Source organism: Haemaphysalis longicornis, unplaced genomic scaffold, assembly GCF_048455015.1.
Source record: "Haemaphysalis longicornis isolate Haplotype H1 unplaced genomic scaffold, Haemaphysalis longicornis Haplotype H1 scaffold_12, whole genome shotgun sequence".
NCBI lineage: Eukaryota > Metazoa > Arthropoda > Arachnida > Ixodida > Ixodidae > Haemaphysalis > Haemaphysalis longicornis.
Window position 1 is genome coordinate 4,247,045 of NW_027526225.1, and position 13,657 is coordinate 4,260,701.

General features: G+C 46.7%; 1 protein-coding gene and 1 long non-coding RNA gene across 2 annotated transcripts in view; one reads left to right on the forward strand and one right to left on the reverse strand.

Annotated features, from left to right (window-relative positions):
- The window catches only part of LOC144162285 (phosphoglucomutase-1-like), a 46,318-nt gene extending 43,045 nt beyond the window's left edge, over window positions 1-3,273 (reverse strand). Inside the window, exon 1 of the mRNA XM_077692763.1 lies at window positions 2,906-3,273. Coding sequence (XP_077548889.1) covers window positions 2,906-3,142 — 237 coding nt within the window. The 5' untranslated portion in view covers window positions 3,143-3,273. The remainder of the gene's footprint in view (window positions 1-2,905) is intronic.
- Window positions 3,274-3,733: 460 nt separating this feature from the next.
- Window positions 3,734-10,656, forward strand: LOC144162286 (uncharacterized). The gene is made up of 2 exons (XR_013320650.1): window positions 3,734-4,009; window positions 10,520-10,656. It is a non-coding gene; the product is annotated as an uncharacterized LOC144162286 (long non-coding RNA).
- The last annotated feature ends 3,001 nt before the right edge of the window (window positions 10,657-13,657 follow it).

The window sequence follows — 13,657 nt, forward strand, 5'->3', positions numbered from 1 at the left end:
TGGAAAAATTTCAGGGGTGAAGTAGAGGTGCGGATTACTATATGCGAGGTGCAGCTTAACCGCAATGCACATTGGGTCGTGATGCCCCTACAGCACTAACAGCGACTAAGCCACTGTTATCCCATTGACAGTGCTTATTTTGCACACACAGCTCAACAATGTATTAACTAAAAAAATGTATGCGACGAGTCATCCAGTTGCATGGTCAGCTAGGTAAGTTCTTTTGCATAAACAGATGTGTAATGTTACTTGAGTTAGTAGCCTTGGTCCGTCCTTTTATGTATAAAATATGCGGGTAATACGCAGGGATATATATTTTTTTAGTCGACGGAAAGTGGTGGGGTGGGTTATACGCGTGAAAATACGGTAAGTCTCAATTCGTGCATTAATCTCGTCAAGCGGTCTCACCGCTACATTGCAAAACAGGGTACTAACATGCCTAGCTGCAAACTTCCGAAATACGTTGCACACTCGACTTCCCTGGTGGTTTTAGTGTATATCCCTTTCCCCGTAGCATGCAGCAGACAGAATTCACAATGGCTGTAACGTGAACACCATCCAATCGCCAATAACAGCAACAACACCTACAGTGTTGGTGCTTCGCAAACCATTCGGTGCTCCAAGTGCAGGGAGCAGATTTCTGGGAACTACTGAGTGTGGCCATGGTGAGCCCAAGGATACGGGGTTTAATCCCTGGCCATGGTGGCTGCTTTTTAGGTGGACGCAAAAAGCGAAGACACATGTGTGTCATGATTTCAGCGCACATTAAAGTGGTCAAAATTAATCCGGAGCACTCCACTACGGCCCGCCTCGTAGACTGGGCGCATTACACCCCAAAATTTGAAATTTTGAATTCTGGGAACTAACATGAAACAGGCATACAATGAACGTGTGCTTAATTGTGCCTATGAAGCCTTTCAGCTGCTTTGTAGCTAACAGACTCTTAAAACAGCCGCTGTCAAAAACCTCCCGTCATCAATTTCATATTTAAATGTTGGCCTAAAAGGAGGGGCTAGAAGCTGTTTACAGTATAGACCCTCACATTTGAGGGACTGCAAATTGAGGTGTAGATGATAGGTGCGGGTGTTACTAATGGTGATTGGACACTGCGATGTTCCTAACGGTGATTGCTTGGTTTTCGTAGTTTTGCTGTGTGTGAACTAAAGCTGAAGAGGCGTACTACGGGGTTCACACACATGACGTCACAAGAAAAGTTTTCTCACAGGAAGAACGTGCAATCCAAATCTTGAAAATTTCCGCATCACCTTTTTTTGCCCTCTATGCTGCACCTCCTCTTCCCAAACCAGTTCGGAAAGCGTCGACTCCTTTCAAAAACATGCATAGCTGCACCTGCTCCCTTGCAATTCAACTACTCAGCAGAGTTAGTTAGGGTTTGGGCTAGTTGGTAGCGGTAATCCATGACTTTGTGTAGCGTTTTTTGCGCTACATGAAGTCATGCATTCAAGTGCTACCGACGCTGAGAGAAGTTGGCTCACGTGCTTTAACTTTGCCCTTTTCAAGCTACATAGTAACACCCTTGATAGAGCTAGACGGTCAGTGCAGAGACAGAGTTCACACGAACCAAAGTAGGTATTAGTGTCACTGGATAAGGTTTATTTAGCAACTCTGAATGAGACCACGTATATTAAGAGTTTACATGCAATTGACCCTTGAGTGGTGTATACCACTAACTATACAGCATGAAGAACATGGGAATCAAACATATAAAGAGAAGAGGTGAATAAAGAGCAAATCTGGTAATTTTTCAAATAAATATCCTGTTTTACTTCCACCAGCCTCTTAAATACGATTGAACCTCACTTTACTGTAAAATTACAAACAATTCGCGAATTGATTAAAGCACATGTGGAACACAGTTGAAACACGAATTTACAAATTTATAATTGAACGGACCAATTCAGATTCCCCGCCGTTTACCATAGGCGTAACTATATCTCGATTTTCACGAGGTCGCGGGTTCGATTCCCGGCCGCGGCGGCCGCTTTTCTGATGGAGGCGAAAAGCAAAAACGCCCGTGTGTACGAGATTTCGGCGCACGATAAAGATCCCCAGGTGGTCAAAATTAATCCGGAGCCCTCCACTACGGCGCGCCTCATCGCCTCCGTTGCGTCGGCGCGTTAAACCCCACAATCATCAATCATATCTCGATTTTACATAGTTTCCGATTTAACCAAGTAATTCGGGCGTACTGGTGACTTCATGAAATCATGCGCGCACACGCACACACTTTGTTTAAGCTCAGTTTTAGCATCACGGACGGGCTGCTTGGAGTCTTCTGCTGGAGGGTGGCAAACTCGATTTTTTTTTACATCTAGTTTAATGACCAATGCCCGGTGCTCTCAGGACAACAAACGCATCTTTCCATCAAAAGTTGAAAGGCGCCGGTAAGTATATTCCAATTAATCAAACCAAATCACTTTTACATGCTACGTTTTGAATAGAAATCGATAGCCCGTTTCGAGGCATTTTTCTACGTTTTTAATACTGACTTGCTGTCACACTCGCATTAAAGATAGCAAACACGCTTCTCTTGCGGTACTTGTCAGATGCGCTCGTTTGAGAAGTCCGCAGACGACAAGCAGATGTCACGTGACCCACATCCGCCGCGTAGCGCGCGGATTACGTTCCACCTGTTCGGGCACTTGACATTTGGACTTCACCAATCGCAACGTCCCTCGCACGCAAGCGTACAGGTGTACAGGCAACGTCTTCCGCTCGGCTGCCGCGCACAGAAGCAACGCGCGACAGCTAATGCGGCGTGGCTGTGAGACGTTAAATGTGCCAGTAGCCGGAACATTGGTTAACGATCGTCTGCAGCACAGGCCGTTTGTTTACAAACTTCACGCAGGCTCACGCCAATGTCGCGACTGTCAACTGGACGTACCTTGTTCGCCGCAGCCATACGAATGATGGTTTTGACGGCTTCCACGACGTAGTAGCGCCCGTCGCCGCCTACGACGAGCATACATCCCTTCAAGTTGGGCCCTATCGTGTCGAAGATGGCCTGGATGAAGTTCTCCGTGTAGTTTGGCTCCATGAACGTCTTGGTGGGTTTGCGTAGGCCACTGGTGCCGGGCTTTTGGCCCGTGAAGGGCTTCGTCGGCATCACTTTGGCCTGCATTGCGAGGCTGGTTGTTTGAGCAGACGTCCTACAGGGTCAATGCGGACGTCGTCGTGGTAGCCCACTCAGCCGGGCTGCGCCCCCACCAGACACCGGCCGCAGCTTGGGCCACAACGCGCCCGGCGCCCGTCAGGTTGCGTTGCGATCGGTAGCGAGTAATCAGACTTATCTCTGCTTTGATATAAAGGAAAGAAAAGGTTTTCTTTCCTCCGTAGAGTTTCATACATAATTAAACTGTATGCTTTGACGAAAATGCAGCTGACCTGCGCCACCAACAAGATGAACGAATGCATGATTAAAATTTGCGCTGTGTTGTTTCTACTTGGAAGCCTGAAGAACCTTTAAAATACTTTTGCTACATTAGCAGCCAGAAAGGCAACAAAAACTTCGGTTAGGCAGTATTTTGATGAAGAGCTCATTTAGGTCATTTATCTAGTTAGAAATGGTAGAGGTCAAGGAGTCTTGCGTTTCAGAGCAAACTATGAGTCCATGACGCCTTTTTTATATTGTAATAATGTTTTAATCTGGTTAAAAAGTTATAATAAATATTTATTTGTGTACACCCATTTTGGGCTCGGAATGACTTGCGCACCTTTCAATAGCCAATAGACGTGCTGTTGAAAGCCGCTGGGATTAAAAGCAGAAAGCGACATGCGCTTGATTTTTACGCTGTGAATGTTTCTGTCCGGGTGTTTTCCCTTTGTGTCGGTGATATCTTATTTTATATTTTTCAAGTAGCTTGACCTACTTCCTTCTATGCTGCTGCAATTCTCATAATCCCGATCCGAGATGGAAGTGTTCAAGAAAGACGATCGGCGCCTTCAACGGGACAGCTCGGATGAGTGCCTCAAAGAGATGGACAAAGCGGTAAAGAGCTTCGAGTAGCGCGCAACATTAGTTTTTTTTAGTCGCAAACACGCGCTTTTTTTAGGACAAAGATACCTACTGTTACTGGTGACCTTGTTTCTTGGAAAACTAGTTTGCCGAAATTGTTTACGTTCTTCAAACTGCACTCAATACTTCCACAGCAACGTTGCTGCCTTTCCTGTGCTAGAAGTGCGCTTATCTCGTACCACGAATAAATTTAACGCTGAAGTTCGAAATTGATTGATTTTGTTTGAGTTTTCATGCCGCGCGGCTGCAGCTGGGGCTGATGTTTGCATTGAAAATGGGCCATTTACTCCAGACGTTTGTCGTGAATGCAGCGATACCTGGCGATTACACAACGCAATGACTTTGGGGGAAAAAAAAATTACATGGTTACAATGGTATTTGAGCGAGAATCATATCGGGGCAAGTCCTGTCGTGGCGAGGGGACAGACTGTTGCCAGCTTAAATTATTAATGCGTTGTTGGTTGTATGGCGAGACGTGCACCGTTGCCGCGGACAGCCCGACCGCGTAGTCCTCGCAGCATGCACTTTTGCCAGCAGGCGGTAAGACTAGAGAAAGAGCGCCACTGATCAGTAGCTTAATTAGTAGAACTACGGGCCTTGGCACGAACACCCTGGGTTTGAACTTTAGCTATGAAAAAAATGTTGCGATATCTGCGATTGTTTCTTTTGTAAAATGCTTTCATGGTTCAATTCTTCACATTATTTTCGCAAATAAGGGCGGTTTGTTCATTTAGGTCAGTTTAGTGGGGGACTGCGACATTTGAACATGTTTAATTAACGTTCTCCATTGCACTGGAAGTGCCTCTGTTGTATCTATAATGGAACGGAATATCGCAATCTGAAACAGCCTGCACTTCTCATCACACTATCGAGCCCGGATCATGATTCGCGAGGTGTATGATAATAAAGGAGCAGCTCTTTTAACTCTAACGTGCTCCCGAGGTGACTGAACACTCTCCATTAATGTATACTCGGAGCGAAAAATGTACCAACCAGCCCAAATTTCCACCTTGTTGAAGTATACTCGGAGCATTTCTGTGTCACTGTGCCAATAGAGTGCGAGTGGAAATGACATAATCAGTATAGTGTGTTGTGGCCGAGTGGCTAACTCGGCTTGTTCGTGCGAGCCAGTGGCGGTTGTGAGATGTTGGGGCGGGTGTGTAATTGACCCTTCCCTGCCCTCAAACGCCTTCAAAACCGTACTGGGGTTCTGGAGATCTCTAAAGAACTGTGGCTCACCCGAGCATAGTTATAGCTGTTTGCCACACTGTCACGCACAGAAGTATGTACAAACATTTATTTTAAGCGTCTGCGTCGTTGCAAGTGATGTGACACGGCCACACAATACCGAAAGTATCGTGGCTATATTATGTGGTGCTAATCTGTAGAAAGTTGACTGTAAATTAGGCCAAATCGTTGCTAATGTATCAAGGTGCTGTGGCAAAGTGTTGCGATGGATGTGGACAAGGCTCAATGCTGGCATTCAAGAAAATCGCATGGAGAGGGTGAGAGGAAAGAGGAGGAGTGCACAGGAAGTAAAAGCCGTTACTCCTCCCTACTTTACAATTATTCATAGTTAGGCCGTAATAGTAAGTAGTGGGGGAGGCTTAAAACAGGCTAATCTGCTGCGGTGAGGATGGGCCTTTATAACTTACTGAAGTAAGCTTGACGATACCAATGATTGCGGCAGGGATGGAGGGCGGTTGTTCCATTTGGTCCTGGTTCTGTTGGTTGTTGGCATGTAACGAATGACTTGTTACATGCAAAATGTTACTAAGTGTAGAGAGTGGCAATCTGCGGAGCTTTAGAGTGTATTGATGCCAATAAAGGTCACAGAATGTGTATAATAAATTCGGGCTTGTATTTTGCACTTTCACCACATTAAAAGTTAAGTATGGTTTAAATGGATACACAGGAAGATGTGGAACAGATGATAGTTCTTTCCAAGTGTCCCTGTAATCGACATTGTCAACATTTATTTAATTAAACGAACACGTCGTGCCTTAACGGCTGTCATTTGCAGTCTATTCAATTGCGGATAAATGAATTCAGGCAGTGTGAACATGCTTTTTTGTTCCTTTAGGCAGAGCATATATCAGACATTTAGCGCCACAGGTGTTCTTCGCAAATCACATTAGGGGATGGCATGATGAACTGCATTCCATCCATGTGTTGTAGCGTGTCATTGTTGGCTTAGTATCAACACCAAAACTGGCCCAGAGTAAACAACATTTGGGAGCTCTGCTTATTTTGCTCCCATTGCAAATGCCAATGTAATTTCGGGAAGGGCAAGTTAAACCTGCATGTTCAGTGCCCTGTCATTCACAAGTGTAGCCTGAAGTTTCGTTACAGGGGGATGGGTTTTTCAAAACTTGGGGCATAAATTAACTGCCTCAATTTTTCTCCATTAAAGAAGCAGACTGGTTTTAAAGCTATTCTTTTTGTTTACACTGCAATTTTAATGCAACTGCACAGAATTGTGAAGGTTTTTGTGCTGATTTCAAATCCACAATTAGATTTTCTGCAAGTTGATTATTTTCTTAGATAATAATGATTAATTGCCATTATTTTGGGCCACAAATATAAAATAACCACTCCATACAAAATGGTGATTACCCCGTGACTAGGCAGACAAATTACCAAAGAATACAATGTTGGAAGAATTTTTTTTGATTTAGCTATTTTTGATCGTGTTGCAACACACTAAACTTCACTCCTCCCGTGCTCAGCCAGAAATGGCTCAGAGGTGGTGTCAGTTAAACGCAATAATAATTTTCCAAAACCTCCATTTGAAAAATGTTTCCAACATTGTACAGTCGAACACGGATATATGGAACTCCAAGGGGATCGCGAAATAGTTCAATATATGAAAAATTCGATATAAAAAATATGGGCTCTGAGACCTCACCTGTGGTGGACGACCGCTTACCGATCGGCGCACTCATGAATGACAACTAATGACGCAACAGGATGCTTTATTTGCCTGAAAAGAAATCGCTGATCTTGGCCTGCTTCTTCGTCCTGTATATGGAATTAAAGACGCTGGTCTCGATCTTCTCGAGGATATCCAGGTGCGACAGCCCAGTTCCTTCCATGTCGCCGCAACTACGTCGAATGAAGCTGAACGCAGCTGCCAGTTCACCAGTGGGGTACGATCGTGTAGCCGCATCCTCGTCCGGACGATCTTCGCCACCCGAGCTATCAGCCTGAGTTCCTGCAACCGCAGCTACGATATCCTCGTCACCGGCGCTTGGTACAGCCTAAACATTGCTGTCAGCGTTCACGAAGTTGCCGGCAGACACTCCGGCTGGAACAGCAGCCGGGAAAAGGGACGACAGCTCGCGAAACGTGTCGTCCATGCCCTCTTCGTCGTCGTCACCGTCTTCGCAAGCTTCCGAAAATTCAGCCGTCACGAAGCCTGCCTTCCGGAAGCAGTTGGCCACGCTCTGCTTTACGCTGTTCCAGGCACCCATCATCATGTGTATGGCCCCCAGCTGGTCAACTTTAAGCTTGGTACCCACGCGGAGGTTCATCAAAAGCCTATCGAGGAGTCGCCTCCTGTACCCAAGCTTGAACGACTTAGTCGAGCGGCTGCAGCCTGGCTGTTGTGTTCGGAGGCAGAAACTTGAGCTCGATGTTGTCGAGCTCGCAGGTGGTTTGGTTGGCCGAGCAGTTATCCATGAGAAGGCAAGCGTGACGCTCCGAGGCCCCGGCTTCTGTCCCTGTCGGGTTTCGGCGAAGGCACTAAGCGACCGCGGAAATCGGGGGTGCAGCGACCGCCGAAGAGCACCTTTCAGCTCGCGCGGCATTCGATATACCCAATGTCGGGGAAAATACCGTTCGATATAAACGTACGAATTCCTATACTTTTACACTGAATTTTCAAGGGGATAATTCATGAGTTCGATATAGACAATAATTCGATATACCCGTGTTCGATATATCCGTGTTTGACTGTATTCTTCACAAATTTAGGTGTCACAAGCAAAAAAAAAATTACAGTTGTACCTGCGCTGGGTGCTGACATTTCCTAGAGCAAAATTGCTAGCTTTGTGTTTCAAGAAAAAGGCCGTTTCATGATCGAATTCTGCACGAACTGAGCTTCACTTCAAAATGCTATTTACAATAAAATATGGTGCCTTACGATGAGGAAATTTGCAGTCTGATAGAAAAATGGCCGTGGATGCCGCAAGGCCATTTTCCAGAAAACGTTTTTTTCGCCCTAAAGACTCATCTGCCCTCTTAAAGACTTCTGCGAGAGGTAGGTGAGTGCAGTTATGCCGTACGTGTAAAAAATGTGAATGGAAATCGCAAGGAAGAAATTAGGCAAGGAGTTAGAATTCGATGGGACGGGGGTGCATTTGGGAAGCGCAGTCAGTTAACTGACATAGCGTACAACCATCCTACTGCAAGCGCTTGCATGGAGCATTGTTATGGCAACAAAGTGAGGTATGTATTGGCAAATACGAGGCGAACTTTTCAAGTGATCTGTTGTGCTCTTGCCAAAAAAGTGTCTTGTGTAATGGCATGCTCAGGGAAATGATAGTGAGGTCCTGGTCTGCACTGCTCTGAGTTAAGTTTTTGTAGTACGTTTTCATTCGGAAGTGGTTTACAGCGTTACCGTGTGTGATGCTTACCATTCAATTCCTATATAAATTCCATTTGTTATGCATTGGTTTAGTATTTTGCGGTGCCGTCTTTCTATTGTAGCACCGTTTAGGTGAGCAGGAGATCCAGGCTGAACTTTCGTTGTTTAGGCAACGAGAGGGCTGATAGGATCTTGGCACATGCCTAGGAGTGAAGAATGATGGGCGCTTAGTTGTAGCAGGGATGGGGGCGAAGCATTTGCCCCCCAACCATCAAGGCAGGGTATAAAGCAGTTGTCTAAATCTTCTTAAACACCGCAAAGGACCAAAGGCATAGACCAGTGTAACAAAGCTTTAACGATAGTGTCTGCCAACCCCATCATGCCTGTAGTTGTTTTATTTCATCTTATGTCAGCAGTTGCTTGCGGGAAGCTATCCGGTTTCACGCCGTCTGGCCCAAAAGCTGCCTGTAAAGGATGCTTCACTGCAATCACGCTTGCAATGGAGGAAGGCCAACTTTAGGAAGGCGCACATTATGGGGCTGAGGTTGTGAGAATGGAAGAGCTATACAAGATAATTTAAATCTCCAAAGACTCGTTGGCGTAGGAAATCCTAAAGCGATAACTTTTATGCCACCCCCTTCCCCCGGGAAAAGGGGGGGGGGGGGGACGGATTTGTTGAAAATTTGAACCAAAAGCGAGGCCTGCAAGACCATTTCAGACCCAAGGTTTACCTCAAGATAACGCACTAAGGGCACTGTGTGGCTGTGAGTGGCAGAATACCTCATATGTTAACCTGTGATTGCTTTGCGTTTTTCTTTTCTTTTTTTGCACTCCAATGCCGCAAATACTAATCAAGCTACAGCGACACCTTTCGACCGACTACACCTCTTGCCTGTGTTGATACTATCTGGAATGATGAAACGGAGGTATATAAACAGGCAATGAGGACAAAATTTGATAGAGCTGCCCTCTGGTAACTCACTCAGCTCCATGCAGCCACAAAAGACGTATCTTTAATTGAGAAAATGCCACAAATATTGTCACAGACTTTGGCCAGATTCCCGAGAAACTTACACGGAGCATACCCGCATATCCATGTGGCCGATCTCTCCCTATCTGGGCATGTGCTCCGGTGGAAAGACGCTGGTAGATGACCAACGGAATGAAGAGAAGGTAGACGAAGTCCGAGCTCCCGCTGGACTGGGTTTGCGCCATCAACCCGCCGCTCTCCCGGTGACTACGGTGTCTTTTCTAAATACACCTTCCTCCTGACTACCTATCTCGGCGTTGTCACGTGACAATATTAAGGAACTTTCAAATTTCCCGCTACAGTGATGTGATATGGGCATAAGTGACGTGATGGGCATCCCCGATTTGCCACTCCTGCACAGTCTGCGGGCAGTCAGAGGGCTGCGTTCAGATCGGGAGTCCCATAGGAATACATGGGAAAATTGAGTGCAGGGTGCGTTTCGGGTAGTCTGCAGACGAACCGGGACTGATAATCGCGGAGGACCAATATGGGCAAGCACTTAAAAAGTTATCATTGTGTTAGCATGAAAGCGATGCAAAGGGAATTGCAGGACCCACTATAATCGCCCAGTCATGTTTGTTTGTGGCGGCTTAGGTCGGCAGCTGCCAACCGCATGAACGAGATTCTGTGATGTTATAGAGAAATCGCCGTAAAGTCGATGGGGACTCGCCCCTGCTTTATCTGTTTTTTTTTAATATCTCCATTATTTGTTTGAAGTTTGCCATAAAATTGTTATCAGTGCTATCAAGATGAAGCAGTATTCATAATGAACCCAACTTTTATTGGGTCTTCGTGGCCTTACTAAGTTTCCCTTCCTAATAGGTAACTCGGACATTTCTGTTGGGCTTTTTCGGGTTCTTTACAGGCCCTGGAGGACCGCGTCCGCCGACTGGAAGCGCACGTGCGGCAGCTGCAAAACCTTCTCCAAGCGAGAGACACCAAACGGCCGGCACAACCGGCCAGACCGTTCAACTTTAGCCGGTGAGCGCTGTCTGCTGCTGGGAGTAGAAGGGGCAGCAATGTCCCATAACCTTTATAGCCGCTAGGGAAATTTTTGCCCGCTTTCTTCGTGACTTGTGCAGACCGATATCTGGGGAGAATTAGGGAAATTTGAGCAGCGTCATGGCTGCGTGCTTGTTGGTGTCGTTGCTGAAGAATTTAAGTAAGACATGTTTGTTATGCTCAGAAAGGATGCAGGACCTTATTATGCAGGCTTACTTTCATAAATCGTCAATTTTCAAAGTAGGGATGACAAAAAACTTTACAAGATGATCACTGCAAGGTGATATGATCTGTTGCGATTATTCGACAATTTGATCTTCGAGGATCTCAGCCACCGCGGCTACTTTTCAGGTGAAGGCGTAAAGTGAGAACGCCGTTGGAGAGACTTTGGTACACCTCAAGGATCCCCAGGTGGTCAAGAATAATCCGGACCCCTGGTGTAACTTTGGCGCCTTAAACCCTATAATCTGAATCTGATTATAGGGTAAACTTCGCTCAAATAAGCTACATAATTAGGAAAAAAGGGCCCATCTCCCCGCGAGGGGCACTCGAGTAAATGCGTCGCATAGGGGGTGGGTGTATTGCGTTAGCGTTTATTGTTTGGGGAGTTGGTGGTAGTGAATGCGTTGTATCAGCAGCTTCTTGACGTAGTTTGAATGAGTCAAGGATATAAAGCGCGTTCGTAGCCTTTCATTCTGTGTCGGTTTTGTGGCACAGTGGGAAGAGCACCATGTACCTCACGTTCCGCCCACAGGTAGTGAATGCGTTCTATCAGCAGCTTCTTGACGTAGTTTGAATGAGTCAAGGATATAAGGCACGTTCGTAGCCTTCCATTCTGTGTCGGCTTTGTGGCGCAGTGGGTAGAGCACCATGTACCTTGCGTTCCGCCCGCAGGGTCGTGGGATCGAAACCAGGCGCCGGTAAGTATTATTTTTTTCTATAGTGTAGGGGGAGGGGTGCGGACCTGTTGTTGAGAGCGAGGAGGGTAGCGTGATGCGGGAGAGGAGGAGTGGGGGAGAGGGCGCACCTGGAACGGCTGTTGCGGACGCCGAGGCACGCCGACAACGCCGGGTGACATCGTGAGTTAAAGAAATGCTCTGCATTTAAAAGGGAATGGCCATGCGACCCACTAGCTCATATCCCACAACAGAACCTATGATGTCATATCAGCTAGCTCTGCGATTGGTGGAGGGCGGCAAAAGCAAGTGCAAATAAGGCAGAGCTTATAAGCTTGCCGAACGAGCTATTTGCGCTTAAATTTAGGGCACATTCTTTTTAAAGCCCTAAGAATGGTGGGACAAACATAGGAAGTTACGAAAGCACACGTAAACTTAGAAGTACCGATGCGTACTGCTGTTGGTACTGCGCGCGCTATGCTTGGTTTAGCTGCACACGACTACTGCGGGGCTTTGGGGTTGTTTCAGATGACACTGGCCGACTGATGGAAGCGACGATGTCTTACGTGACCGTATTTGTCGAGCGAGCACCATGTTTCACGAAACGAATGTCTCCATGAACAAAACAAGCCAGGTACAAATACGTTCACAAACAAACCAAAGGCAGAAAACGGCTCGCCGCGGTGTGGTGGCGCCATCTAGGTTCACTAGCGGTAAACAACCTTCACCCTCCAGACACAGTCCGGCCTTCAACTAAGCACAAAAGAAGAGATGGAAGCGCACATGACAACCCACTTCGGGGCCCTGCAAGTCGTACACCCTCAGGAAACAACCACCCTAGGGCCAGAAACCAAACAAAGCACAACCCCTGCTGACATTGAAGACTCCCTGGTAGGCCCCATCACACCCACAGAACTCAAACGATGCATACAGGACTTAAAGAACCAAAAGGCAACAGGCATCGACGACATCCCCAACGAGTTTATAAAAGCAATGAAAACGAATGCAAGAGAAACCCTGCGCCACTGCTTCAACACAATCCTGGATACGCAGAAAATACCACCCAAGTGGAAAGCAGGGAGGGTCAAACTAATATTCAAAGGCAAAGGAAGCAACGAAGATGACCTTAACGCCTACCGGCCAATAACAGTGCTAAGCAACGTGTCAAAACTGCTTAGCTCAGTGCTAAACCGCAGACTACAGAGCTACTGTGAAACCAACGGCATCTTAACAGAATCCCAAAACGGCTTTCGACCGCACCGCCGCACAAGTGACCACATCTTCACACTCACTCAAGCAATGGAAATGAAGCACGCAGACAAATCTCAGCTCTATTTGGCCTTCCTGGACATGGAAAAAGCGTATGATTCAATCCCGCACCAAAAGCTGTGGGGAAAGCTGAGTGAGACACAAGTAGGAGCCAAATTTATTGATATTATAAAAGGACTGTACACAGACTGCACAGCCGTGTACAACCTCCGCGACCTCAACTCGGAGGAAATAAAGCTGACCGTGGGCCTCAAACAGGGATGCCCACTGTCACCTACCCTGTTCAACATCTACATAAACAACTTATTGAAAACGCTGGATGAAGAGGGCCCAGGACTGAGACTATCCACAACCACAACAGAGGGAAAAGAAGTGTATACAAAAATCTCAAGCCTGGCTTTCGCAGATGACATCGTGCTAATGGCAGAATCAGAAGCGGACCTGCAACACCTCTTACACATCTGTACCCGAGTGGCAAGGGAAGACAAGCTTACATTCAACCAGGCCAAGACAAATTGGATGGGCTTGAACATAGATGCCACCGTAAGCCATACTTTCCTGCTCCAAGGTAAAAAAATTGAGCAAACCTCAACATATAAGTACCTTGGCGTAACAGTAACCGACCGACCAAACTACCTGGAACAACAAGAAAAGTCCCTGCTTGCCAAATCTAACCGCTTAAAAGGCCGTGTTTGGAATCTGGCAAGGCACTCGTACAACCCCTACACAGTGGGACGCACCCTCTGGAAGGCACTTGGGGTACCAGCAGTAACCTACGCAGGGGACGTGCTGGCCTACTCCACCCCAGCAATGAAATACCTTGACCGCCACCAAAG